Source organism: Hydra viridissima, unplaced genomic scaffold (genome assembly GCF_058129835.1).
Source record: "Hydra viridissima isolate aposymbiotic clone 2 unplaced genomic scaffold, HvirCarnegie_v1 scaffold_6, whole genome shotgun sequence".
In the NCBI taxonomy this organism is placed as follows: Eukaryota; Metazoa; Cnidaria; class Hydrozoa; order Anthoathecata; family Hydridae; genus Hydra; species Hydra viridissima.
The window spans coordinates 16901733-16928069 of NW_028324305.1; the positions used below are offsets into that span (position 1 = coordinate 16901733).

The 26337-nt window shown below is 28.0% G+C and overlaps 3 protein-coding genes across 16 annotated transcripts; 2 read left to right on the forward strand and 1 right to left on the reverse strand.

The window, feature by feature from the left end:
• Nucleotides 1-8025: 8025 nt before the first annotated feature.
• Nucleotides 8026-12251, reverse strand: LOC149887305 (uncharacterized). Of its 2 annotated transcripts, XM_090089493.1 has the most exons (5): nucleotides 10200-12251; nucleotides 9876-9932; nucleotides 8931-8995; nucleotides 8609-8724; nucleotides 8027-8273 (listed from the first exon to the last, which is right to left on the reverse strand). In XM_090089493.1, exons 1-5 carry the CDS (start codon nucleotides 10266-10268, stop codon nucleotides 8257-8259), a joined length of 324 nt encoding a protein of 107 aa, XP_089945619.1. In that variant the 5' UTR covers nucleotides 10269-12251; the 3' UTR covers nucleotides 8027-8256. The 2 variants fall into 2 exon arrangements, with proteins under 2 accessions (XP_089945620.1, XP_089945619.1); XM_090089494.1 differs by lacking the exons at nucleotides 9876-9932; nucleotides 10200-12251 and adding an exon at nucleotides 9206-9601 and having other exon boundaries at nucleotides 8026-8273.
• A 39-nt stretch (nucleotides 12252-12290) lies between these two features.
• Nucleotides 12291-15968, forward strand: LOC149887306 (uncharacterized). 8 transcript variants are annotated; one of them, XR_016453084.1, is made up of 7 exons: nucleotides 12299-13788; nucleotides 14056-14112; nucleotides 14275-14349; nucleotides 14592-14721; nucleotides 14993-15057; nucleotides 15264-15379; nucleotides 15715-15963. XR_016453084.1 is itself a non-coding variant. In XM_090089492.1 (7 exons), exons 4-7 carry the CDS (start codon nucleotides 14780-14782, stop codon nucleotides 15729-15731), a joined length of 201 nt encoding a protein of 66 aa, XP_089945618.1. In that variant the 5' UTR covers nucleotides 12317-13798; nucleotides 14056-14112; nucleotides 14300-14349; nucleotides 14592-14779; the 3' UTR covers nucleotides 15732-15959. The 8 variants fall into 8 exon arrangements, 5 of the variants coding, with proteins under 5 accessions (XP_089945615.1, XP_089945614.1, XP_089945618.1 ...); XM_090089492.1 differs by having other exon boundaries at nucleotides 12317-13798; nucleotides 14300-14349; nucleotides 14592-14782; nucleotides 15715-15959; XR_016453085.1 differs by lacking the exon at nucleotides 15715-15963 and having other exon boundaries at nucleotides 12291-13788; nucleotides 14592-14782; nucleotides 15264-15321.
• A 1649-nt stretch (nucleotides 15969-17617) lies between these two features.
• On the forward strand, nucleotides 17618-25958 carry LOC149887307 (TNF receptor-associated factor 5-like). 6 transcript variants are annotated; one of them, XM_090089480.1, is made up of 10 exons: nucleotides 18244-18329; nucleotides 18413-18467; nucleotides 18621-18832; nucleotides 21258-21356; nucleotides 21565-21698; nucleotides 21771-21935; nucleotides 22300-22377; nucleotides 24191-24268; nucleotides 24656-24862; nucleotides 24970-25958. In XM_090089480.1, exons 6-10 carry the CDS (start codon nucleotides 21837-21839, stop codon nucleotides 25432-25434), a joined length of 927 nt encoding a protein of 308 aa, XP_089945606.1. In that variant the 5' UTR covers nucleotides 18244-18329; nucleotides 18413-18467; nucleotides 18621-18832; nucleotides 21258-21356; nucleotides 21565-21698; nucleotides 21771-21836; the 3' UTR covers nucleotides 25435-25958. The 6 variants fall into 6 exon arrangements, with proteins under 6 accessions (XP_089945602.1, XP_089945605.1, XP_089945600.1 ...); XM_090089478.1 differs by lacking the exon at nucleotides 21565-21698; XM_090089476.1 differs by lacking the exons at nucleotides 18244-18329; nucleotides 18621-18832; nucleotides 21565-21698 and adding an exon at nucleotides 17618-18025.
• The last annotated feature ends 379 nt before the right edge of the window (nucleotides 25959-26337 follow it).

The window sequence follows — 26337 nt, forward strand, 5'->3', positions numbered from 1 at the left end:
TTGGCATGATGGTTACTGGCTTAGCATGGATGGCGCACAAGTTGGTATCTTTGAAGAGACCCATTAAGTAAGCTTCTGAAGCGTCTTGTAAGGCCATGACGGTGGTGCTTTAGAAACGCAAGTTAGTTTTCAAATCTTGAGCTATTTCGCGAGCCAATCACTAGTCGTTAGTTGTCTGATTAGAAACTGTCGATTTTTGGTATCTTTGGATCTCTCTTAAACCTTCGGTACCGGGTCGGTATCTGTGGGGTTTCTTTATTGTGCTGGTAGTCCAAGACGTCACATAATTCACAATCTTTACTATATGATTCAGTGTTTCTAACAATGTGTCCGACAATGTTTTGGAAGCAAAAACTGGTTTATCAAAGTTTTAGAATTTTTTTCTTTTGCAAGTCCAACAAAACCAACAAGCATATCCATCATTGATGGAGCTCCACAAATTTTCCTTTCCTTTAATTCATTTCAAAGCCGCACCTGAATCTGTCCAACAACTAACATTACTAATAATAACTGAATTTTCTATTGCTCGTTTCACTTGTCCTATTAATTTGCTCAAAAGCAAACAACCCAACAGTTCTAACCTAGGAACAGATAACTATTTCAATGGCGCAACCTTTGTTTTCGCTGCCAAAAGTAATACTCTCACAGCAACACTCGTCTTACTTCTAAGATAAACAACTGCACTAAACATCTCTCTTGAGCTGTCACAAAATCCATGTAGCTTTGCCGAAATTATTCTCTCCTCATCTCTAACGAAAGCAAATCTCTTTACTCATAAAACACTCAGCTCCTCAACATTTCTCAACTACTGTTACCACTCACACTCGCATTCTCTCCACTCACCACTCGCACCTCATGTTATCTCTTCACAAAATTTGAAAAATTGTTTTTAGTCTGGCTGTTATAGACGAAACGAGGCCTAACAGATTGTAAATTGATACCGAAACTTTTAAGATATTCCTTTTTGTTGTTTTAAGCTCACGTGACATTTTTATAAAGTCATTATATTGGAAAATAAGTTCATCATTTTTTGAGTCCCATTCAATTCCTAAAACTCTTTTACACTCATGATCACTTTTATCCACTTCTGTTTGTAAGTAAGTGCTATCATCAAGATTGCTTACTTAATTTTTTATTTCCTCATTCAGTGTGGACCAAAGTGACCGCCAGGTTGAGTTGTTCCCCAGGTCTGATTTTTATTTTTCAATATTTTGGTATATTTAAGTTGACATCATTTATAACATTTAGAACATCTAGGGTGTTGGAATTTTCAAAAAATTTTTAGTTTGATTCTTTAAAAGCTCAAGAGATTTAACCAGCTCCATAACAGTACCGAAGGACACATGTTTCAGCTCAATTCGGTCACTTTTCTTGTCTGGAGTCCCAACCACAGTGTTTAAAGGGGAACCTTGAGAAACCAGCTGAAACTTCTGTCCTCTACAAATATTTTCAGCCTCCATCTTTTGCTTAAGTATACCTGGCAACAGACATTAATAAAATATGTTTATTATATGTTTATCATTGTGCTGGTGCCTTATAGTGCTGGTGCCTTTCAAAAACTTCCTTTGCTGCCTGGTTTTTGTAAGCATGGTAGGTTAAAAAAAATGAATGTAGTTAATGATTTTTAAACATAAACTAATATGCATAAATAAATTTACTTAGACCAATCAATTGGTGATTTTTTTTCCATGACAAAATTCACAAAATCGAATCGATTAGGAGTTTATCAAAAAGTGTCTTATGCAGCTTAGTTTCAGTAAACTTTTTTTTTTTTTGTAATTATGTTTAATTCCATATTTTTCTTATGATTCAATAATCTATGATTATAGTGATTCTATGATTACAGGGATATATTATAAAAAGTAAACAAAAGAAACACGGATACTAAACTTACAAAAGAATCTAAAATAATAACTTTGCGTGAATTTTCTGATAAATATTAACGACAAATAACTACACTATTTTAAGTGTATCAATTTGCGAACATACACTATGTTAACTCTATCAAAATGCGAACAGGTAGAGAAAAATAAGTGATGGAAAACACTGCATTACTTATACCACATGAAAATCTAACAAAAGACAATTATAGTACTACCAGTATTTTGATTATTAAATGCCAGATTCATTTTTAAGTAATTAACGAGAGTATGAAAATGCTCCGTTCAAAAATGAAAAGCTAACGAGATTTAGTAAGGATCATTTTTAGAGAACAGCAAATTTTGTGGGGAATATAACATTTTCAACGTGCAATAAAACAAATAGAAAAAAAAAAGTCACGGAAAACACACTGCATGATTTGTTGCTTTCCTTGCGTTTGTTAGAAATTTAGATGGAAACCACTTTAGGCTATCAAAAAGAACTAAACATACCTGTGTAAACAATCACGTTTTTTTGAAATAGTTTACATTTCGATGAGAACTTATGTGTTCTCTCTTGAATTTTGTAAAAAGGGAGTTAATAACCAGTCAATGGGGAAAAGAGTTATATACACGATTAGTTTTGATGATATAACCTTTACAATAATAGAAATGAGTATTTCTTGAAAAAACTTAATGAAAGAACTAATATCTATTCTTTATAGTTCTTATTGAGATGTGGTTTTAAGACTCAAAATCTGGAAAATTTGTGAAATCTTTGTATATTTCATACCAATTTGTGAGCAAATTGTCATAGCCACATAAGGAGGACAAATAATATATAAAAAAAAGAGGGAAAGTAAATAAACCTAGCGAATCTTGATATTTCCATATTTCTTACTTTAAAGCATTTGATTTGCGTAAGACTTTAAAGTTATGCTCAAATAATAAGAAAATCTTTGATATTACAAACTCATCCCATATGCTTCAACAAAATGATTTAATTGTTGAACTATATCCTAATACTTCCATTTAATATAATTTGTGTATTAATAGAAATAAGTGTTTCATGAAAAAACTTTATGAATGAACTAAAAACTATTCTTTGAAATAAAAAGAATGCCATCTTTTTTGCTTTTTAAAATGATACAAGTGTATACATTATTCTTAAGTAATGGAATAGAGGCTTGTTTAAAATTTGATGTTACTTGTTGAAATTCAGTTATATTTTTTACTCCAAAAAAATGAAAAAAATTAAGTGAGGGTGGTCTTTTTAATAGGGGTTTTGTTTTCTTTATGGTTATAGATGGGTAAAGGATGTATGGGTTTTAGGTTTAATTGGAAGGTATGGGGAAGGTTTGGATTAAGGGTGAGGGTCCTTGCATATATTTGTTAGGACTTTGCAAGGTTTAATGGTTAAAAGGTTAAGGTTGTGTTTAGTTCTCAGTATATTCTTTTATACAAATTATTTTAATAAACATTTTGTTAGTGTGTAACGGTAATCACTCTTTATTAATTACATTTTTAAATTACAAATAATATTTTTTGACTCTTTTAGTGTCTAATATTACTTTTCTCAATTACTTTTCTTTAATTTTATAGCTTTAAACAAATATCTTTTCTTCGCATGCTTCATAAGAAACGGCAAAGCCACAGCTTACTTTTTTTTAATCAAATATTCTTTTGACTTCAATTTAATTCTTTACTTTGTAATCAAAATTCTTTCTTTGCTTTTTTTTCAATCACTTAAAAAACATCTTGTTTGTCCAAAAATTATTCAATCACAATAATATTCTCTCTCTAAAAACTGTTCTTAAAACTCATTACTTTGTAAAAATCCGTCTTTCCTTCTTTTTCGTTTATTCAAGAAGCCTAAAAAATTTGTAGCAGTCTTATAGACTTTTGAAACTTTTTATTGAATTTTTTAGATTTGTTTATCATATTTTACATCTGTTTTTCATATTAAAAACGTCCTTGCTTTAAGACAAACCATCCAAAACTTGTCAACAAGTTATTTTTAAAATAGCGTCATGGCAGTGAATAATCATGAAGTATCGATAGACTACATTGATTGCATTACTTGGTCAACACTGGGTATTGATTTAAAAAACACTTCAACAAAGTTATATTTCATTAGAGAAGTCATTTGTTTGGTTAAAAGAAGGAGGAAGATTGATTACTTCATTATTGATATAAAAATCCACTCAAATAATGATTTTTCAGGTGCTGGAAAAGAGTAGGTAAAGAACAAGAAATGATTCTTACTATGTTAATATATAAACATCTTTGCAGTTATAGTTTGATCTGCTCCAGCTCGGTGATTTAGAATAGAGCCTTTTTTCAACTTTAAAGTTTACACTGTCAGATCTAAGAGCAATTTTAGACCAGTACTTGGTGGAAGAAATGTGATTGATTTATCTAAGTCTTTTATCATTTAGTTTAGTAAGAAATAAAGTTTCAAGCGTATATAGATTAAGAACGCTCCTTTAGTGAAATTTTCTTTGAAAGTAGTAACTTTTCCTTATTACGTCTATGCGTTATTATGGATAGCAGAAGGAAAACATTATAATGAGGGATTATGAAAAATATTTTTTTGTATCTTGGAATATTTTTTACTTGTTTTTAGTTTTACTTTACTAAAATTGGTTTCTCTCACAATAATGAACTTTTTCTAAATTTTTGTAAATATTTTGAATTTATTGTTATTAATCTTAAGACATTTTCCTCAGAAAAACTTCTCTTGAAAATTTTCAAGTAAAACGTCTCACAGTTTTAATTGGAAAGAAGAAATCATAATTTATGCTAAGAAAAAAAGAAAACTAAATGGCATATTAATGAAAAGATTTTATCATGAATATTTGTGAAATAGATAGTAAGTAGTTGAAACAAAAAGACAGCCTTTATTAAACATAATTCGTTAGAAGTTGAAATAAAGTTTACATGCTCCTCAGTAAAGTTAAATGATTGTGGATAAGAGGGATTTACATTTAATCGTTGAAAAACAGTTTTTGCCACCTAAGTGGTAAGTTTGTAGCTCAGTTGGTATGATAGAAAAAGTTAAGGATTATAAATTGGTTAACGAATATAGAAAAAGTTTTCTGTTACTTGATTTTAATTTATTGAGCAAAGTATGTAAATTTTCTGGTCTAAGTTTTGTTTGTAGAGGAATTATCAATCAATTTTAATTTAAAGTTGCGTGTTCTTACTTAAAAAAAAAATTAGTTTTCAGAGCTTTGAAACAGTACCGTAGCGAGGGGGAAGGACCTTGGGGGCCTAGGCCCCGAGCGCCATTTTAATAAGGACGGAAAATTGGACACTTTTACTTTCAATGTTATACGTTGGTTAATTGTAAAGATGGCATTTTTGATATATTAAGATTATTTATCTCCTCCCACTTCATCACTCACAAGTTTCTTTTCTCAATATCTTGCACGATTCATAACTTAAATTAAAAAATCTCATTTATCTGATACTTAAATTTTGTAAAAATGTCGTAAAAAAATATATTTTGCGCAATATAAAACTAAAAATTTAAAAATGGCACCTCAAAAGAGTCCATCAGGGGCATATTACAAAAAACAAAAAAGACAAAACGAGAAAGTGAAAAGAAACTGATAGTTTTGCGAGTGCATCCCAAAATGAAAATTTAACTGAAAAAGAAGATTAAGCTGAAATAAACCAATGTTAAATGCAGGCTTTTATGAATTCATCCAATCAAGATATTAACAAAAGTCAGCCTTCCTCGCCGTTATCAAATTAAGATCTAAACAAAACTAAGGTTTTCCAAATTTCATCTGATATAGACAATGCACTTATTCAGGATTTTTCCATGCATAAAAGCATAAATAGTCACTTTCACTTGATCTATATTAAACTTATTTGTTATTGCTAATAAACCTTTAAGTGCTAAAGAATTTTTTTATTGGGACCATTTTCAATTTTTTTGTTACAATCTCTCAAAGGTTCAAATCACAACCTGTAAACGAGATTAGAAGTTACTCAATTAGTTTTTTGGAGAAGGTAGATCATTTTTAAGGGTAGTTTTTTTTTTTTTGAGGAGGTGGGGTGGGTGGGGGTGGCAGGGCTGTTTTTAGTGGGTAGGTGGCAAATGTTCTCAGGCCCTTAGCGCTGTTTTAGCTTGCTAAGGCGCTGTTTTGATATATACTTATTTTTCCACTAATTGAAATATTACCTTAAAAGTTTGGAAATTCGACAATAGTAAAACTTTTTACAGATTTCCAATTAACTGCTAAAGTTTTAAAAGCTCACGAAAAATCTTTTTGTTGGATTTTATTGTTATAGAAATAATCTGTTTAATTTAAATAATTTGATTTTGATTTAAATGCTTATGGTCTGAGTCAGTTTGTAAAAGAATAATTAGGAGCTAATATTGTCTGGTCTTCATTTAAAGTTATCACTTTGCTTTCGTTACATTTTGTGCATTATACTAAAAGTATTCATCAGCGTAACTTTATGCAACTTTTACATTTTTACATTTCATACAATGGTTTTGTTAAAAGAAATATTATAGTTTAATGTTTTCTGTTTCAAAAAAAAGATTTATTCCACCAAAAATGAAGGAAAATGTATATATGTTCAGAAATGAAGAAAAATGTATATATGAGTGAAGTAGAAAGATGGAATCCACCAATAAAAAGTAAATGTGGAAATACTTTAGTGTTAAATCAACTCATGCATATATAAACGTTTTAAACGACTTAGTGAAAGTATATAGTTATGCTACTCATTCTTCGACTAAATTGACTCCCTTTTAAGCCAGCTTAAAAAGTATTATAGTCATGTGGAAATTTTTACACAAAAGTTTAAGATTATAGAAAAGAAACTAAAACCAATGCTTTCAATTGGTGATAGAGTAACAATAATTAAGAAAAAGTCCATCTTTGAAAAAGGTTGCACAACTAGATGGACTGAAGAAGTTTTTACATTATTTCTAGTGCAAAGTACAACTCTAGTGAGATAAAAGATTAAAGGTTTTAATGGTGAGGAAATAGCTGGAACAATATATGTAGAAGAAATTCAAAAGACCAAACAAGATGTATTTGTGGTTGAAAATATCTTGAGAAAAACCAAAACAAAGTCTTTAGTAAAATGGGTGGTTTTCCAGATGAACTTTACTTAAGGATAGATAATAAAGATTTGGTTGACATTCCGCTTTAATTACTGATGTCATTTAGTAAAAAATGATATATCACCAAGCAGTCAAAATGCTTAAAATATTACCACTTGTTGATGAATTTTTAATGGTCAACATAAACATGTACTCATAATATTTAAAAAATGGCCTGTTTCGTTGTAAATTATAGCGCTCTTCGCCGAGGCTCTTTCAGTGCTAATAAATGGTTCAATTGTATCCATTTCTTTGTAGTTGCTAATAGCGTTAAAATAAAATGTTTCGATATTTCTGTTGTTATGAAAATAATTGTTTAAGCTTTATCCATGTTTTTATGGTTGCTTATTTGATAAAAATGGAAAAAATAGAATGTTCTTCTGAAACTTTTTTAACAAATTATTAAATTGAATCAATGCGTTTATGGTTGGTAAAACCGCTGACTATTGCAATATTTTTCTATGGCATGCTAGTGAAAATTGGATGATCGACTTTTAACAACTGAAAAAATATTTCTTGGGATACCCAGCAAACATCACAGCGTTGAATCAACGTTGAAAACCGGTCGCAAAAGATGTTGCGGAAACGTTGACAAAGTAATCGATTTTGCAAAGATATGTAACGTTGTTAAAGACACGTTGATTAAACGTTGTTGCGTAACGTTGAAAAAACGTTACTAAAAGACGTTACAAAAATGTCGCAACTAAACGTTGAAAAAATGTTACTAAAAAAGCGTTGCATAAACGTCGCAACATAACGTTGAAAAAACGTTACTAAAAAAGCGTTGCTTAAGCGTTGTTAAAGCAGTCGATTTTGCAAGGATTTGTAACGTTGATAGTAAAACGTCGATTTAATGTTACTAAAAGACGTCGAATCAAGGTTGAAATATAACGTTGAAACAATGCTTATATGTGTGTGTATATATATATATATATATATATATATATATATATATATATATATATATATATATATATATATATATATATATATATATATATATATATATATATATATATATATCTTGAATTGGCAAATAAAACAAAATTGTTTGTTGAACTCTACACTTGCAATATTTCCAAAATCGATTTTTAATACAACAGTAATATAGAATGATAAATATAAAAAAAGCCTAAAATATACAATTCATAGATATATATAAAAATATAAAGATTTTTTTAAAGATTTATGTGTGTGAGTGTCTGTATATATATTTATACAATATATAAAAATACAATTTACAGGATATCGTATCGATAGGCCAGGATATCATTGAGATACAGAATCTAAACCAAAAAATAAAACTTTTATAATACAATTTATAATACAATGAAAGATTAAATAAATAAACGTGTATTTTAGAAAAAGCGCTTTACACAAGACACAAACAAAATCATATAACATATCCTAAAATGTCATTAAAAAACTCTAATCTTCCGATTTCTGCTTTCTACAAAAATTTATTGGCGAATATTTCAGAACTGATTTTACAGCTTCATAAATCCCTGTTTCATCTGGGTATCTTTTTGAGACACTCTTTAAAATATAAAATTCAAACTTCTTGCTTAAATACTATTAGTAAAAATCTGCATACTTAAAAAGTTTAAACAAAACATATTACCAACTAAAACACGATACAATTTTGTCTTTGAAGAAACAAACTTTTGTTTGGTTTTGTTCGTGGAATTGGTTTGCCCCTTCATGTTTAACAAACAGCGCAACTCAATCGTTAACAGCCTAAAAAGTTAGTAATTATTTGAATCAATATTTACAATATTGTACAATACAACATTCATGCTACAGGAAAGAAAGCATATAATGATATGCTTAAAAAAACGTATAATTATATTTATTATAATAAATATATTTCGCAAACACTTTTTAAATAATCCATTAAAAACCATTGCCATTTTGGCTTGAAAAGGTGTAGAAAATTGACCTACCACTCAATAACACGTTTTACACTATCTTTTAAGTTAACTCCACCAATTTTCGCTATTTGCGATACCTGCTTTCAAAAAAATCTTTAATCAATGTTTAAATAATTATTTAATTAGAGGCAATCTTTTATAAAATCCCTTACATTTTTAAACAAATTAAAAAACATTGAAAGTTGAAAAAACAACAAGTAATTATGTAAAGAATGACAAATTATAATAAATAAAATAAAATTATATTCTTTAATCAACTTTTCAGTTAATAATATAAATAAATTTACCATGACAACATAAAGAAAAATTCAAAAAATTCAAACTAGCAATAGCAACAGGGCAACTTACCCATTTAGAAAAAATGACACTGTCATTTAACGTAGTATCTAGCTCAATAAGTTGTTCTATTGAACTCAATGCATTTATTTGCAGATCTTTGGATACAAATCGCGAGGTTAGAATTATTTTGCTCTATCTCCTATTTTAAAAGTTGGGAGAAAATGAGTTATTAATTTTAGTATGCAATGATTACTTCTGAAATGAGCTCTATTTTACAAGTTTTTTTTCTAAATAATTTGTTTAAACATAAATCATTTAAAGCATAAGTTATTATATCTTTAAAAATTAAGGCTAAAATTTTAAATAATTTTTACTTAAAGAAAAAAATCAAAAACTTTCTCCCAACGTGTAAACTTGGAGATAGAACAAAATAATTCTAACCTCGCGAAATGAAGAAACATTTTGAAGATCCTTTACCATACTTTTAATTTCTAAAAGTTGTTTAAAAACCTTTTTCTGAAATTTTTTAAAAAAAAAAGCAATTTATTAAGCATGTATACACTTTTTTTTTTTAAATACATACAGTTCTTTTTTTTATTTTTATTCTTTACCATATAAAAAAAAAAAGAAAAGACAAATTCAAAAAGAAACCAATTATTCACAAACATAATTACTCACATTCTTCTTCAGATTCCTCTGTAATTGTGAAGTTAACTCCTTCACATACTTCTTTATCTATTAGTAATTATTTAGTAAAATAAATATAAACAATGAATATAAAAACTAAAATGTAGAATAAGTGTAAACAGATTCAATATATATCTAGGCAATAATAATAAAATAAACAGATTCAAAATATTACTTATCCCAAATTAGAAAGAAAAAAGTTTATTTGTTATTGTACTTCACTATTAATATAAAACATTAATAATAGTTTTTTTTATTCATAATAAACAATTAAAATAGCGATGAATACAGTAAAATTTAATGACCTCCAGTTACTTTAATTCTTTTAACTCTGAGCTTGTTCCAGGAATCATCAATTGGAAACTTATTATAGGCAGCTTTCATTGCATGAACACCAGTTGGCCAAAATAACCATCTTTTACCCAACAAGATGGAACAACTGCCTCTGTTTCAATCTTATTTTCAAAATAAACAACTAAAGCCCAAGATTGTGAAGCCATTATAATAGATTATCTAAATAGATATATATTTTTTTATTTACACACACACACACACACACACACACACACTCACATATATATATAATTTACATGTATATATACAAATAGCTGTCATGTTTTGAAAATGTTTGAAAAACTTTTCTACCACAGGATGTTTGCCCACTAAAATACCTCCTCCGACCAAAAGTTTTTTAATGGTTTATTACTGCAACAACTAATTTAAAAATGTCCAAAGTTTGCTACTGACTGAGCTGAAATTCATTTTGTGTAGATATATTTATATACATTTATGTGAAATTTAAAAAAAAGCATGTATATATTATACAGACAAACAAACACACAATATGTCTCTAAAATTTAGTCTGTTAAATTACCAAATTTAGTCTGACTTATTATATATTATTAGTTTTGATATTACTTTGTACATCTGAACATTATTAAAATAAAGTACTATTTCTAACTAAGAAATAACATTTTTTTAAAAAGTTGAGTATTTTATTAAAATGGTCAACTTAAAATAAAGTAAAAATATAGACAAAAATAACCTGAATAAATCGAATTTACCCTGAGATTTATGTATATTATATACAATTTGATATAAAATCTAAAAGTTTTAAATTAGTCGCAATAAAAATAGGTTATAAAATATAACTTTAAATTATTTTTTATACCATCTGCATGCATTCTATTAAATTTTCCTTGCCTTTCCATTACGGCAAATTTTTTTTCTAATGGCTACATCAATGAGACAAAAATTGTCAATGTGCTACTTCCTCAACGTTGCAAAAGCAACGTTTTATTAACGTTGGCAGAAAAACAACTTTTTCAACGTTTTTTAATTACCACATTTTCAACGTTGGTATATGTAACGTTGAATAAACGTTGTTTTATAAATAGCTTAAATACGTTGAAAAAGCAGCTAATGTGTAACGTTGATAAACCTTAAACTTTGCGACGTTTTTACTGTGATTATTTGCGTACTTTTATTCAACGTTGAATAAACGCGATTTTTTTAGAAGATAATATACGTTGAAATTTATACGCTTTTTCAACGTTGAAAATGTAACGTTTAAAAAGCGGTTTATTTTTAACGTTGATAAAGCATAAATTTTGAAACGTTTTTAAAATGGCTTTTTGCGTAAAGTGATTCCACGTTGAATAAACGTTTCATTTTGAGAAGCTAAATTACGTTACAATTTCAACGCTTATTCAACGTTTCAATTTACCGCGATTTAGTATACAAAAACGGACATTGATTCAACGTTGAAAAGACGTTGTTTTTGTCACTGTAACGCTTTTTCTACGCTGCGACCGGTTTTCAACGTTGATTCAACGCAGACATGTTTGCTGGGTATCGATGCTTCATAGCTTTTCACTGCCATAACATAACTATCAAACACACCCTGGTACCAAATTTTGAAATGTCAGCCTACAAACAAGGACTATTTTAATGACATATAGATTTACTGAGCTAAAATGTTCAATGGTGTTTCAAAAGTTACACGAAGTCTATAAGACTCCTATAAAATTTCTGAATATTTTTCTAGACACGCTCAAGATATAAATATACATGCGAAGTACCTTGGAACAAGACATTTAAATATGGAACAAATAACTTTATATATTAATTTTAAAAAGAAGCCTGAATTGCACTTTCGAAATTGTTGAATTTTAACTGAGCACTAAAAAGGCGAAAACTCTAAATTTGTGACCTATGGCTATGTCTAAAATAACTTCTCTGACTGAAAAAGTTGGAAAAATTCTACCGAGATCCCGAAACAGTAAATTGCTTTTTCAACTAGTTCTAGAAAAAGACGGGAGCTAGTTCAACCTATTTTTCGACCACGTACCATCCATAAAAAAACTACCCAGCAAACATGTCTGCGTTGAATCAACGTTGAAAACCGGTCGCAGCGTAGAAAAAGCGTTACAGTGACAAAAACAACGTCTTTTCAACGTTGAATCAATGTCCGTTTTTGTATACTAAATCGCGGTAAATTGAAACGTTGAATAAGCGTTGAAATTGTAACGTAATTTAGCTTCTCAAAATGAAACGTTTATTCAACGTGGAATCACTTTACGCAAAAAGCCATTTTAAAAACGTTTCAAAATTTATGCTTTATCAACGTTAAAAATAAACCGCTTTTTAAACGTTACATTTTCAACGTTGAAAAAGCGTATAAATTTCAACGTATATTATCTTCTAAAAAAATCGCGTTTATTCAACGTTGAATAAAAGTACGCAAATAATCACAGTAAAAACGTCGCAAAGTTTAAGGTTTATCAACGTTACACATTAGCTGCTTTTTCAACGTATTTAAGCTATTTATAAAACAACGTTTATTCAACGTTACATATACCAACGTTGAAAATGTGGTAATTAAAAAACGTTGAAAAAGTTGTTTTTCTGCCAACGTTAATAAAACGTTGCTTTTGCAACGTTGAGGAAGTAGCACATTGACAATTTTTGTCTCATTGATGTAGCCATTAGAAAAAAAATTTGCCGTAATGGAAAGGCAAGGAAAATTTAATAGAATGCATGCAGATGGTATAAAAAATAATTTAAAGTTATATTTTATAACCTATTTTTATTGCGACTAATTTAAAACTTTTAGATTTTATATCAAATTGTATATAATATACATAAATCTCAGGGTAAATTCGATTTATTCAGGTTATTTTTGTCTATATTTTTACTTTATTTTAAGTTGACCATTTTAATAAAATACTCAACTTTTTAAAAAAATGTTATTTCTTAGTTAGAAATAGTACTTTATTTTAATAATGTTCAGATGTACAAAGTAATATCAAAACTAATAATATATAATAAGTCAGACTAAATTTGGTAATTTAACAGACTAAATTTTAGAGACATATTGTGTGTTTGTTTGTCTGTATAATATATACATGCTTTTTTTTAAATTTCACATAAATGTATATAAATATATCTACACAAAATGAATTTCAGCTCAGTCAGTAGCAAACTTTGGACATTTTTAAATTAGTTGTTGCAGTAATAAACCATTAAAAAACTTTTGGTCGGAGGAGGTATTTTAGTGGGCAAACATCCTGTGGTAGAAAAGTTTTTCAAACATTTTCAAAACATGACAGCTATTTGTATATATACATGTAAATTATATATATATGTGAGTGTGTGTGTGTGTGTGTGTGTGTGTGTGTAAATAAAAAAATATATATCTATTTAGATAATCTATTATAATGGCTTCACAATCTTGGGCTTTAGTTGTTTATTTTGAAAATAAGATTGAAACAGAGGCAGTTGTTCCATCTTGTTGGGTAAAAGATGGTTATTTTGGCCAACTGGTGTTCATGCAATGAAAGCTGCCTATAATAAGTTTCCAATTGATGATTCCTGGAACAAGCTCAGAGTTAAAAGAATTAAAGTAACTGGAGGTCATTAAATTTTACTGTATTCATCGCTATTTTAATTGTTTATTATGAATAAAAAAAACTATTATTAATGTTTTATATTAATAGTGAAGTACAATAACAAATAAACTTTTTTCTTTCTAATTTGGGATAAGTAATATTTTGAATCTGTTTATTTTATTATTATTGCCTAGATATATATTGAATCTGTTTACACTTATTCTACATTTTAGTTTTTATATTCATTGTTTATATTTATTTTACTAAATAATTACTAATAGATAAAGAAGTATGTGAAGGAGTTAACTTCACAATTACAGAGGAATCTGAAGAAGAATGTGAGTAATTATGTTTGTGAATAATTGGTTTCTTTTTGAATTTGTCTTTTCTTTTTTTTTTTATATGGTAAAGAATAAAAATAAAAAAAAGAACTGTATGTATTTAAAAAAAAAAAGTGTATACATGCTTAATAAATTGCTTTTTTTTTTAAAAAATTTCAGAAAAAGGTTTTTAAACAACTTTTAGAAATTAAAAGTATGGTAAAGGATCTTCAAAATGTTTCTTCATTTCGCGAGGTTAGAATTATTTTGTTCTATCTCCAAGTTTACACGTTGGGAGAAAGTTTTTGATTTTTTTCTTTAAGTAAAAATTATTTAAAATTTTAGCCTTAATTTTTAAAGATATAATAACTTATGCTTTAAATGATTTATGTTTAAACAAATTATTTAGAAAAAAAACTTGTAAAATAGAGCTCATTTCAGAAGTAATCATTGCATACTAAAATTAATAACTCATTTTCTCCCAACTTTTAAAATAGGAGATAGAGCAAAATAATTCTAACCTCGCGATTTGTATCCAAAGATCTGCAAATAAATGCATTGAGTTCAATAGAACAACTTATTGAGCTAGATACTACGTTAAATGACAGTGTCATTTTTTCTAAATGGGTAAGTTGCCCTGTTGCTATTGCTAGTTTGAATTTTTTGAATTTTTCTTTATGTTGTCATGGTAAATTTATTTATATTATTAACTGAAAAGTTGATTAAAGAATATAATTTTATTTTATTTATTATAATTTGTCATTCTTTACATAATTACTTGTTGTTTTTTCAACTTTCAATGTTTTTTAATTTGTTTAAAAATGTAAGGGATTTTATAAAAGATTGCCTCTAATTAAATAATTATTTAAACATTGATTAAAGATTTTTTTGAAAGCAGGTATCGCAAATAGCGAAAATTGGTGGAGTTAACTTAAAAGATAGTGTAAAACGTGTTATTGAGTGGTAGGTCAATTTTCTACACCTTTTCAAGCCAAAATGGCAATGGTTTTTAATGGATTATTTAAAAAGTGTTTGCGAAATATATTTATTATAATAAATATAATTATACGTTTTTTTAAGCATATCATTATATGCTTTCTTTCCTGTAGCATGAATGTTGTATTGTACAATATTGTAAATATTGATTCAAATAATTACTAACTTTTTAGGCTGTTAACGATTGAGTTGCGCTGTTTGTTAAACATGAAGGGGCAAACCAATTCCACGAACAAAACCAAACAAAAGTTTGTTTCTTCAAAGACAAAATTGTATCGTGTTTTAGTTGGTAATATGTTTTGTTTAAACTTTTTAAGTATGCAGATTTTTACTAATAGTATTTAAGCAAGAAGTTTGAATTTTATATTTTAAAGAGTGTCTCAAAAAGATACCCAGATGAAACAGGGATTTATGAAGCTGTAAAATCAGTTCTGAAATATTCGCCAATAAATTTTTGTAGAAAGCAGAAATCGGAAGATTAGAGTTTTTTAATGACATTTTAGGATATGTTATATGATTTTGTTTGTGTCTTGTGTAAAGCGCTTTTTCTAAAATACACGTTTATTTATTTAATCTTTCATTGTATTATAAATTGTATTATAAAAGTTTTATTTTTTGGTTTAGATTCTGTATCTCAATGATATCCTGGCCTATCGATACGATATCCTGTAAATTGTATTTTTATATATTGTATAAATATATATACAGACACTCACACACATAAATCTTTAAAAAAATCTTTATATTTTTATATATATCTATGAATTGTATATTTTAGGCTTTTTTTATATTTATCATTCTATATTACTGTTGTATTAAAAATCGATTTTGGAAATATTGCAAGTGTAGAGTTCAACAAACAATTTTGTTTTATTTGCCAATTCAAGATATATATATATATATATATATATATATATATATATATATATATATATATATATATATATATATATATATATATATATATATATATATATATATATATATATATATATATACACACACATATAAGCATTGTTTCAACGTTATATTTCAACCTTGATTCGACGTCTTTTAGTAACATTAAATCGACGTTTTACTATCAACGTTACAAATCCTTGCAAAATCGACTGCTTTAACAACGCTTAAGCAACGCTTTTTTAGTAACGTTTTTTCAACGTTATGTTGCGACGTTTATGCAACGCTTTTTTAGTAACATTTTTTCAACGTTTAGTTGCGACATTTTTGTAACGTCTTTTAGTAACGTTTTTTCAACGTTACGCAACAACGTTTAATCAACGTGTCTTTAACAACGTTACATATCTTTGCAAAATCGATTACTTTGTCAACGTTTCCGCAACATCTTTTGCGACCGGTTTTCAACGTTGATTCAACGCTGACATGTTTGCTGGGTAGGCTCTTTTGATTACAGTCTAATGTCAAATTGATAAATTGAGCATAAGAGCATGCTGCTTCAGCGATAACAAAGTTATATTTTAGAAATTAAGTCTACTTGTGATATGGAAAATGTATAAGGGAAGTTCATTGATTAGAAGATCAACGAGGAGGACGATTGATTACCTGATTATTAACACAAAAATCCACTCAAATTTTGACTTTTCAGCAAAAAAGTCAACATTTGAGTGGATTTCTGTGAAAAGCAGGCAAAAGACAAAAAGTTATTTATTTCCACTATACATACTTGCAACAATAGTTTTATCGATTCCTTAGTCCATTAGAATGGAGCATTTAACATATAGAATAACTAGATTGGAGCGTTTTCTCAACTTATAAGTTTATATTGTCAGATTAAAGAACAAAATCGTACCTATAAATGGTGGGAGAAATATCACTGATTTATTTAAAGCCTCTTATTATTTAGTTTAGTAATAAATAAAGTTGTAAGCGCATATGGATTCAGAATCCTCGATATAAAAAAACTGGAATTTGCAAATAACAGTAGAAGCTTTATTTTGTTTCATTTATTTGTCATTGAGAGTTGGCAAAAAGTAAACATAGAAATGGTGGGTAATGATAATAACTTGATATATCTGGGTTATCATTTCTTTTTTAACTTTACTGTAGTAAAACTCGTTTCTCTTACACTTATGTATTTCATTTCTTTATACCGGGTAAATATTTGTGAAGCTTTTACCGGTGCATACCTCAGAAAATGTTCTTGGAGTATTTTCTCTTGTAAAAACTAAAATAGTTGTCCTATTTCAACTTAATGCGTGTCATACCGAAAAAAAATTAAGCAGACTTCAGTTAATTGAAATCTATTTGATATCTATTTTTCGAATAATTGAAATATTCATTTGACATTACCAAACTTGTAATGATTTCCAATTTACTGCCAAAGCTTTAAAAGCTTTAGATAAACGTTTTCGTAGGATTTTATTGTTATGGAAATAATCTACTCGCTCGTTTAATTAAGTTAAATGCTATTTCAATCATTTGATAAGAACCAATAGTTGTTTTATTAACTGTTTATTGACTAATCTTTTCTTTTCTTTTACCATGGCATTTAGTTTTGATTTAGATGTTTATGAAATGAGTCGGTTATTTAAGAAACATAAGAAGTCAATAACTTCTTGTTTTAACTTTAGACTTGTTAATTTGCATGTCACATTTGTGTTTACTAATATTTGTGTCCATCAGGGTATTTAAGTATAATTTATATAATAAATAATTATATAATTCAGCATGAATTAAGAATAACTAACTACATTTATTCAATAATTCAACAGCATTATTTAAATAATATTAAGTGTGTTTTAGAAAAAGATATGGAAACCGATGAGGCAAGGACGAATGGTGGGCTCGATCTGAAGTTTGTAGATTCTAATTCAGATGAATTTGAGTGCCCTGTTTGTCTATTGACATTGCGCAATCCTGTACAAATAGTCGGATGTGGCCACAGACTTTGTAGTTCTTGCCTTCAGGATTTGAAAAAGTATTGTATTTTAAGCAATAATTTGCTTTGAAACTCTTTTAACTTAAAGGTACCTAAGGTGCTCAAGTTTCGGACGCTTGTAATCACAAACAATTCATAAATGTAAAAATGCATTTTAACTACATTTATATATGGATTTAGAAATGAAACTGAATGCAATTTTGATGAGTTTAAATTGTTTCAGTTTTATAAAACCCTTCAAACTTTATCACAATATTTATTTATACAAACACAATGCTTTGCTGTCATACTTGTATCAAGAACAGTTTGGTGTTGCTACTTGTATTTATCAAACTTTTTTCAGGTAACAAAAGAAAAAAAGGAAAGTCCTTTATGCTATGTACACTTTTAAAAGGAATCTTTCCAAATTTGTCCTTTTAACTTTAGAAAAAGTAACAGATTACTCTGTCCATTGGACCGAAAAGAAATAACATCAGAGATGGTAGGTTATGTAAAGTGCTTAATTTAAATTTAAAAAGTGATTCTAAGACTTTTGCTATAGTATGTTAATAAGTTTTCTAAGTTACTTGAGTTTACAAATGTTAACCTACCAACACGGACAACGCAAGTGTTTTAAATTCCCTTTGATATATAGATGAAGAAGTTTTAACTCTCCTTAACATTGACTATCCAAAGACAAAATAAAGTTACCTCCAAAAATGCTACCATCATATAAATCATTATATCCAGTCCAAACATCTTTACCAAAAAAGCAGACAGCAACAGGTGGAATGCTATGACACAGACGGTGTATGCTAGGCACAGACTGGTGTATGCTAGGGATGGACAATTACAAACAAAAAGAACGTGAGCTACTTTATAAAACTAACATATAATCCCACAAGAAGCATAATTAGGGACATTTTATACCATTTTAATTGACTATATATTTTATACCATTTTAATAGACTATATATTATTTGCCACCACGTGATTTAAAAAATATTTCTGTTTCACTTAAACATAACATAAACAAATTAGATTTACATTTATTTCCCATACTTGCTCTCACAGTTTAAAAGTAAATAATTCAAAAGATTTAATGTGCAAGTATCAGAACACTGTGATTTGGAGATAAATAATACATTATTTAAAATATGTACCAATTTCTTTACAAAAATATAAAACTTTGGTTGAAATAAGTTCCAATAACATATGATCTAAAAAACATATCATAATGAAATGAATTTCAAAAACTAATTTCAGCAAGGTAAGCACATCTGGTTACTTCATCAAAAACAACAATTTCAATAAGAAGCCCATAAAACATCATAACATAAACATAAAACATATATTTTGACATTAAAATTGTTTAAAATGGTATTACATAACCCTATGTTTACAGCAGGCAGATACTTAAACATATTTTGAAATCCTTGGCTTTATCATTAGAAATTTGAGCACACTAGTTCAAGGCAGAAGCCGTTGGTGCAACTGCAAGAAGTCTTGCCACAGCTAATAAAGAACGTGGGTGGTTAGGAAGGCGCTAAATTCGTACTTCTAAACAAACATCAGTAAATGACTTTCTGTAGTATATGTGATCTGAAAACTCTGCCTTGTATAACAGATGTTTTATCTGGGAATAGGAACAATATTATAACTAAAATAGTCTACAATAGCTGAAGAATGCTTCAAATCCAATCTCTTCATTCGTTAGACAGAAAAGGATTTCTCTTTCAAATATCAGCCATTGGACTGGTTAAACCAAATATTTGGACGAAATATTTCTAGAGGAGCTAGTGCACTGTCAATTTGAATATGTCTAATGTCAACCTCTGGTATAATAGAATGCCCTGATTTACAAATCTCTGGCTTTGTTACCCTGATTTTTAGATAACATATCAAAGACTCACGTAAGCCAATAGACATGTGACTATTTCTGTTTTGAGACAGGCAGGAATCAATTAATTTAATGAAAGTTATTATAATTATCATTATTATAGTTACTATTATTATTATTTTAACTTTTATTATAATTATTATTATAATTATTACTATTATAATTATTATTATAATTATTATTATTATTTTAACTTTTATTATAATTATTATTATAATTATTACTATTATAATTATTATTATAATTATTATTTTTATTATTATTATTATTATTATTATTTTTATTATTATTATTATTATTATTATTATTATTGTTATTGTTATTATTATTATTATTATTATTTTTATTATTATTATTGTTATTATTATTATTATTATTATTATTATTACTATTATTATTACTATTATTATTATTATTATTATTATTATTATTATTACTATTATTATTACTATTATTATTATTATTATTATTGTTATTATTATTATCATTATTATTATTATTATTATTATTATTATTATTATTATTATTATTATTATTATTATTATTATTATTATTATTATTATTATTATTATTATTATTATTATTTGCGGTAGTAGCAGTAGTAGTAGCAGTGATGGTAGTAGCAGTAATAGTAGCAGTGGTGGTAGTAGTAGTAGTAGTAGTAGTAGTAGTAGTAGTAGTAGTAGTAGTAGTAGTAGTAGTAGTAGTAGTAGTAGTAGTAGTAGTAGTAGTAGTAGTAGTAGTAGTAGTAGTAGTAGTAGTAGTAGTAGTAGTAGTAGTAGTAGTAGTAGTAGTAGTAGTAGTAGTAGTAGTAGTAGTAGTAGTAGTAGTAGTAGTAGTAGTAGTAGTAGTAGTAGTAGTAGTAGTAGTAGTAGTAGTAGTAGTAGTAGAAGTAGCAGTAGTAACCAAACACCTTTTTTTCAAAAATAAAGATACTTTAAATTAGATTAAACCACCGTTTTTTTCACCGGTTTTTTCTCTCTTTTTCTCCCAATCTAAATTTTTAACGATACTAACCATAAAGTTTCAGCGATGAGTTTTAGTTTTCTAAATGTATTTCTTATAAATATGTTTTGCGTTTATGTGTAATGAATATTTTTTGTGCTAATTATTTCTTAAATACAGCCCAGTTTATTAACAATATGTTTGTCAAACGCATAATTTATAAGCATATTTAATGCTTAAATAGAAACTTTTTCCTCATGGGCATCTACCGAGAAATAGTTTTGCTTTTCCTAATTTGAAGACTTATTTTGTTCTTTCTATTTACTGCTTAGTCCTGACCAACCAAATGTAACATATTTTCAAATAAAAAGATGTTGGTTTGAACAAAAATAAATAAATTGAATCAGAAAAAAGATATTTCTAGTCTTCATCAAATCTTTTATTTAGATATTTCCAGATAAAGGTGCACAAAGACAAATACAAGGATTGAAAGTTTTATGCCAATCGATTGGTTGTGATTGGACAGGCGAAGTTATGATTTTTGAGGTGAGACTTTGTATTTACTGTTAGTTCATCTGACAAATTTTAAAAACTGATTGTTTTTGAAAAAAGGCTTAAGATGTTTTCAAATACATCATTAGCATTTTAAGTTTTATCAGTTGTTTGAAAATTGGTGAAATGTTTTCGAATAATTTTCTAATAAGAAATAATTCGATTGATGTTTTTTTGTAAACGGTACTTTTTTTCCATAAAGTACTTCTCATGAAACAAAAATTGATGAATGTTGGGTGTATTGCAACTGCATTTCCAAAGCGTAAATATTTATCAATGATGAGTAAAAAGTATAGGCTTCTTAACCATATGAACATCAGAATCAATTGATTTTACGTAAGTATTTAGTTAGCACAGACTTTCTTTTGAAATAAAGCTGAAGCAAATTAATGTTTCTACTTGATTTAGGATCACCTAAAGAAATGTGATTACGTAAAACTACATTGCCCAAATAAAAGTTGCCTTGACACATTCATGAGGCATGAGCTAAATCAACACCTAGAGTTGCATTGTGATTATCACACAATAGAGTGTATATGGTGTTATGAGATATGCATTTACAAAAACCTGCAGGTAACATTTTTTAAAAATAGAAGCAAAGAGAGGGAATCCTTATTGTTACTTTTAAAGTATGATTTTGTAGACTACTCATATATTCCTCACAAGGTAAATTGATGAGCAACGAGAGAAAGTATATTGCCCAAGTCACTACATGATATTTTAATAAAAAATAAAATTCATTTTGTTTTAGAAATTGAGGACTAACTTGTATTACATAAGAATCGATCAGTGTTTTCCTATTAGCATCTAATTAGCTTTTTAGTATTTTATATTTTCATATTGCAGAATGCCACAAATTAATTAAATGCTGCCAATCGTAAAAATGAAATATCTTTTAGTCATTTTGATCATGACATTTTTTTACAATTACATTTAGAATCACCATGAAATTTGCGAGTTATTTCCAATTGAATGTGTTAATGACTGTGGCTCTAAAGATGTCCTACGTGGCGAGGTATTGCAGTCTTTATAATAATAAGTGTAGTTGTTAAATAGGAGCTGATAGTTGTAGAGAATATTTATATTTAAAAAGGGAGGTGGATGAAAAGTTTTTTTGAGTTTTTTTAAAGATTCTTTAGAAAGTAGGCGTGCCATTGAAGTTTTTTTATTCTCTGAAAATCCTTTTAGAAATGCGTTTTTTCGTAAGGGCTTTGTCCTTAAAGCTCTTAAGATCTTCAGGCATTTTGAAATCTAGCTCTTAATTAATGAGCTCAGATATGAAATAAAATTATGAATGTCCTTCCACAAAATATCAAAGCATACCGATCAAACTTGTAAAAGATTACTTTATTTGGATGAGAATCTTTAAGAACTATTTATAATAAGATAGCCATAAAATTATTATTTATTCATAAGATAACAACAGTTTTAAGAAAATTATTAGTGCTGATCTGAGAATTAGGTTTTAAATCTTGTTGGTCTGTTTATCATATTATTTTTCGTTGCAACCACGGATATGAATGGGATGGAAATAACTAAAACAGAATACTTGAAAGATTATCTTGAACAAAGCTGTGATAAGGGATATCACAACACCCGGTATTAACTCATATTAGCTGTTTGTGAGCATTTGAATTAGTTAAAGATGCAGCTCCTGAAACCGGAAGTTGAAACACCAATCAATATTTTTGCTAACAGTTGTAAGTCTCTACAAAACGAAATTCAAGATGCAAACCTCGAGATATTAGCATTGTTAACAACGTTAAAATGCATATTAATGTGAACGAAGTTGTTCCATTTATAAAACATAACTTAAGGCTATAAAGTTTTGCCGGATCGGCTGACGAATCAGTGTATGCTAAGTTTAGACCAACGTGGAAGGGACATAAAGTCACCTCAGAATATAATAAACATACAAAAAAGTTTTTAAAAGCTGTAGTCGAATTGAACACAAGAAGAGTCAAACAATATTATCCACGTTATGTATTCTATTGCAAAATATATCTATTTTTTAAGTTGACTTCATTTCATAATAAGGATTTTTGTTTTTATGTTAAGCTTAATTGTTTCCCATCACTCAGTAGAGAAAATGTTAGGCAGACTTTTTTAAATGGCGTTATGTTTAACCTGGTGTTCAGATTTCCTAGTACTGTTAACAATAGAGAATGTAGAACATAGACTATTCATAAAAACTTGAACTGGCAAGACAACAGTGTACAAGAGTTGTAGGGCAAAGATGGTAGGGTTGGTGGAACTAAAGACTGAAAGTGATGGAAGTAATATTAGCAAGATGAGTTTCTTAGCCAAACAGCTTTCTCAACCAAATTATCGATGGAAGAAAAAAAGTAATTAAACAATATGGCCGGCTGAATTACCAGATTTGTAACCATTCAAACCTAATTGTGAGTTAGGGTTTGCTTGAATGCAATACATAGCCTTTAATATGATCCATAACCCATTTTGGAAAGACACAACAAGTTAATGCAAATGGTACAAGATAGGTGCAGGATTTATTCTACAGCAGAAAGTTATTTGGGAAGAGGAGGTTTAGGAGAGTGTGAATTATATTTTGATAAATAAGTCTGCTATTTTTCTATTCATGAGTCATTTGTCGATATAGTTTATTACTTTGTTGTTTTAGTTTTGCGCCCTAATAATTCGTAATAAATCTGTTTTGGATATTTTTTCTAACTTAATTTATAATAAGTACAAAAAACTAAATTTTTATTAGATGATCATTTGATTGGATGTTCGGGTTAACATTGAGTTAGGAGTCTTGATATTTTTTTAGAAAACATGCATTTAAGATAACTTTTTTTCTTCTAAAGATGGAGATCCATGTTGCAAACGAATGTCCGTGTACTGTTCGACCTTGTGAATATATAATCTTCGGGTGTAAATTCAAGGTGAGAAACTTTCTTTTTAAGAAATCAATATTTTCACAATTTCTTTGGTGAGTTATTATTTGCGATCTATTCATCATTTATAATTATTTATAAGTCGTATTATAAATTTGTACATCAAAAGTTGTCAAAATAAATTTGTACATCAAAAGTTGTCAAACAATTATCATGGCTGTTTGCTAATTTATTCAAAACTATAAATAGTTTTCAAGTTTCAAACCGTATTTAGCATGAATCGTAAATTGACTTCATGCCAAGGAACTGTAAATAAAAAAAGAAAAAATCCGGGCTAATTTAATGTGAAATGTAAAATGCAGTTATTTAAAACCATTTTATTGAACTACTGGACTGTATAAGATAACTGCTTTTCTAAAATTTTTTTGTTTGTAGGGAGTAACGGAAGAACGCGATTTCCACATGATATCATCCATAAAGGATCATCTTTCTTTAGCAATTAGCAAGGTTAATAGCGGAGATACCATGAGAAGCAAAATTGAGAAACAATTAAGTGACACTGAAAATCAAAATATTGAATTGAAGGAAAAAGTACAGCGCTTGGAAAATGAGGTTATATCTTTGACAGTACAAATAAGTTCTATGGCCATGAGAAGCGAAATTGAGAAACAATTAAGTGACACTGAAAATCAAAATATTGAATTGAAGGAAAAAGTACAGCGCTTGGAAAATGAGGTTATATCTTTGACATGGCAAATGATGGCTGCAGAGATTTCATATGGCTTATAAGAGACTTTCACAGCATCTTTAAAGAAACTGTAACTGACTCTGAAAAGCTGCACAGCAACTATTTCTTTTCAGGAAAGTGTGGTTATAAAATGCGCCTGATTGTTTATATTAATGGTTATGGTTTGGCAATAGGCAATCATCTTTCTCTTTTCTTTCAATTAATCAAAGGAGAGTATAATAACTGGCTTAAATGGCCTTTTTCAAAAAAAGTTACACTCTCTGTTCTAGACCAAAGTGAGAAAAAGCAACATTGGGCTCAATCTTTTTCATCGTTTAAATCATCAAAAGAGTTTGAACAGCCGCTTTTAAATGAAAGTAAAGAGTGGGGTCTTACATTCTTTATGCCACGTAAAAAGCTTAAAGAAGTTGGTTATATTGTTAACAATACTTTAATTATCAAATGCGAGGTTCATTCTGAAGATTAAAGAGTTTTAGTTTAACATAAATTTGATTGAAATTTAATTTTTATTTTAATTAGAATCATTATTTTGGTACGTACAAACAGTAAAACATATTTAAAGAGGAAAAATGACGGAAAACACTGAATGAAGTAATTGCTTTCCTTAGCTTTTGTACTGTTCGCTTATTATTCATTTAGATGGTAACCACTTAAGCCATCAAAAAGAACTTATTAAACATTTTTGTATAAACAATCACGTTCTTTTGAAAAAGTTTAGACTTTGCTGAAAGCTTCGTTGTTCTAACTCTAATTTTGTAAAAAATGAAGGTGTTAACCAGTTAACGGGAAAAAAATGCAACATACACGATTGGTTTTAGCAATTGATGCCTCTGAGACGCGGCATTTATGTTTCACTCTATTACTCCATGATATTTTACAGACTTAATTATTCTTAATTTGTAATAGCCCATCATTTAAATGGAATCAATTGGTATTCGTAAAATATTGCTCTTTGTATTATATATAATATTAGTGTTGTTATTTTTACAATTCAGAGACTTTTTTCTTTTAAATTTGAGAGCAAGTCAAATGAGTTAAACTTAATAATATTGTTGAAAAGAATGGAATCGATTTAAAATCAATTCAATTAAATAGAATGTTCACGAAATCAAATTGGTTATGAGTTTAGCATGGCAGAGTTTTGTGCAACTTAATTTTATCAAACTTTTTTTTTTTGTTTATATGTTTTTTAATTTTTGTAATTAATCGATTATATCTATTTTATCTATTATTATCTGTTTATCTATATTATCTATTTAATCTACGATCAATGATATAACTATTCTATGATTATAGGGTTTTCAGATTACATGGATATAAAAAAGTAAATCAAACAAGAAGGATTCAACACCATGAAAAAAAATTTAAA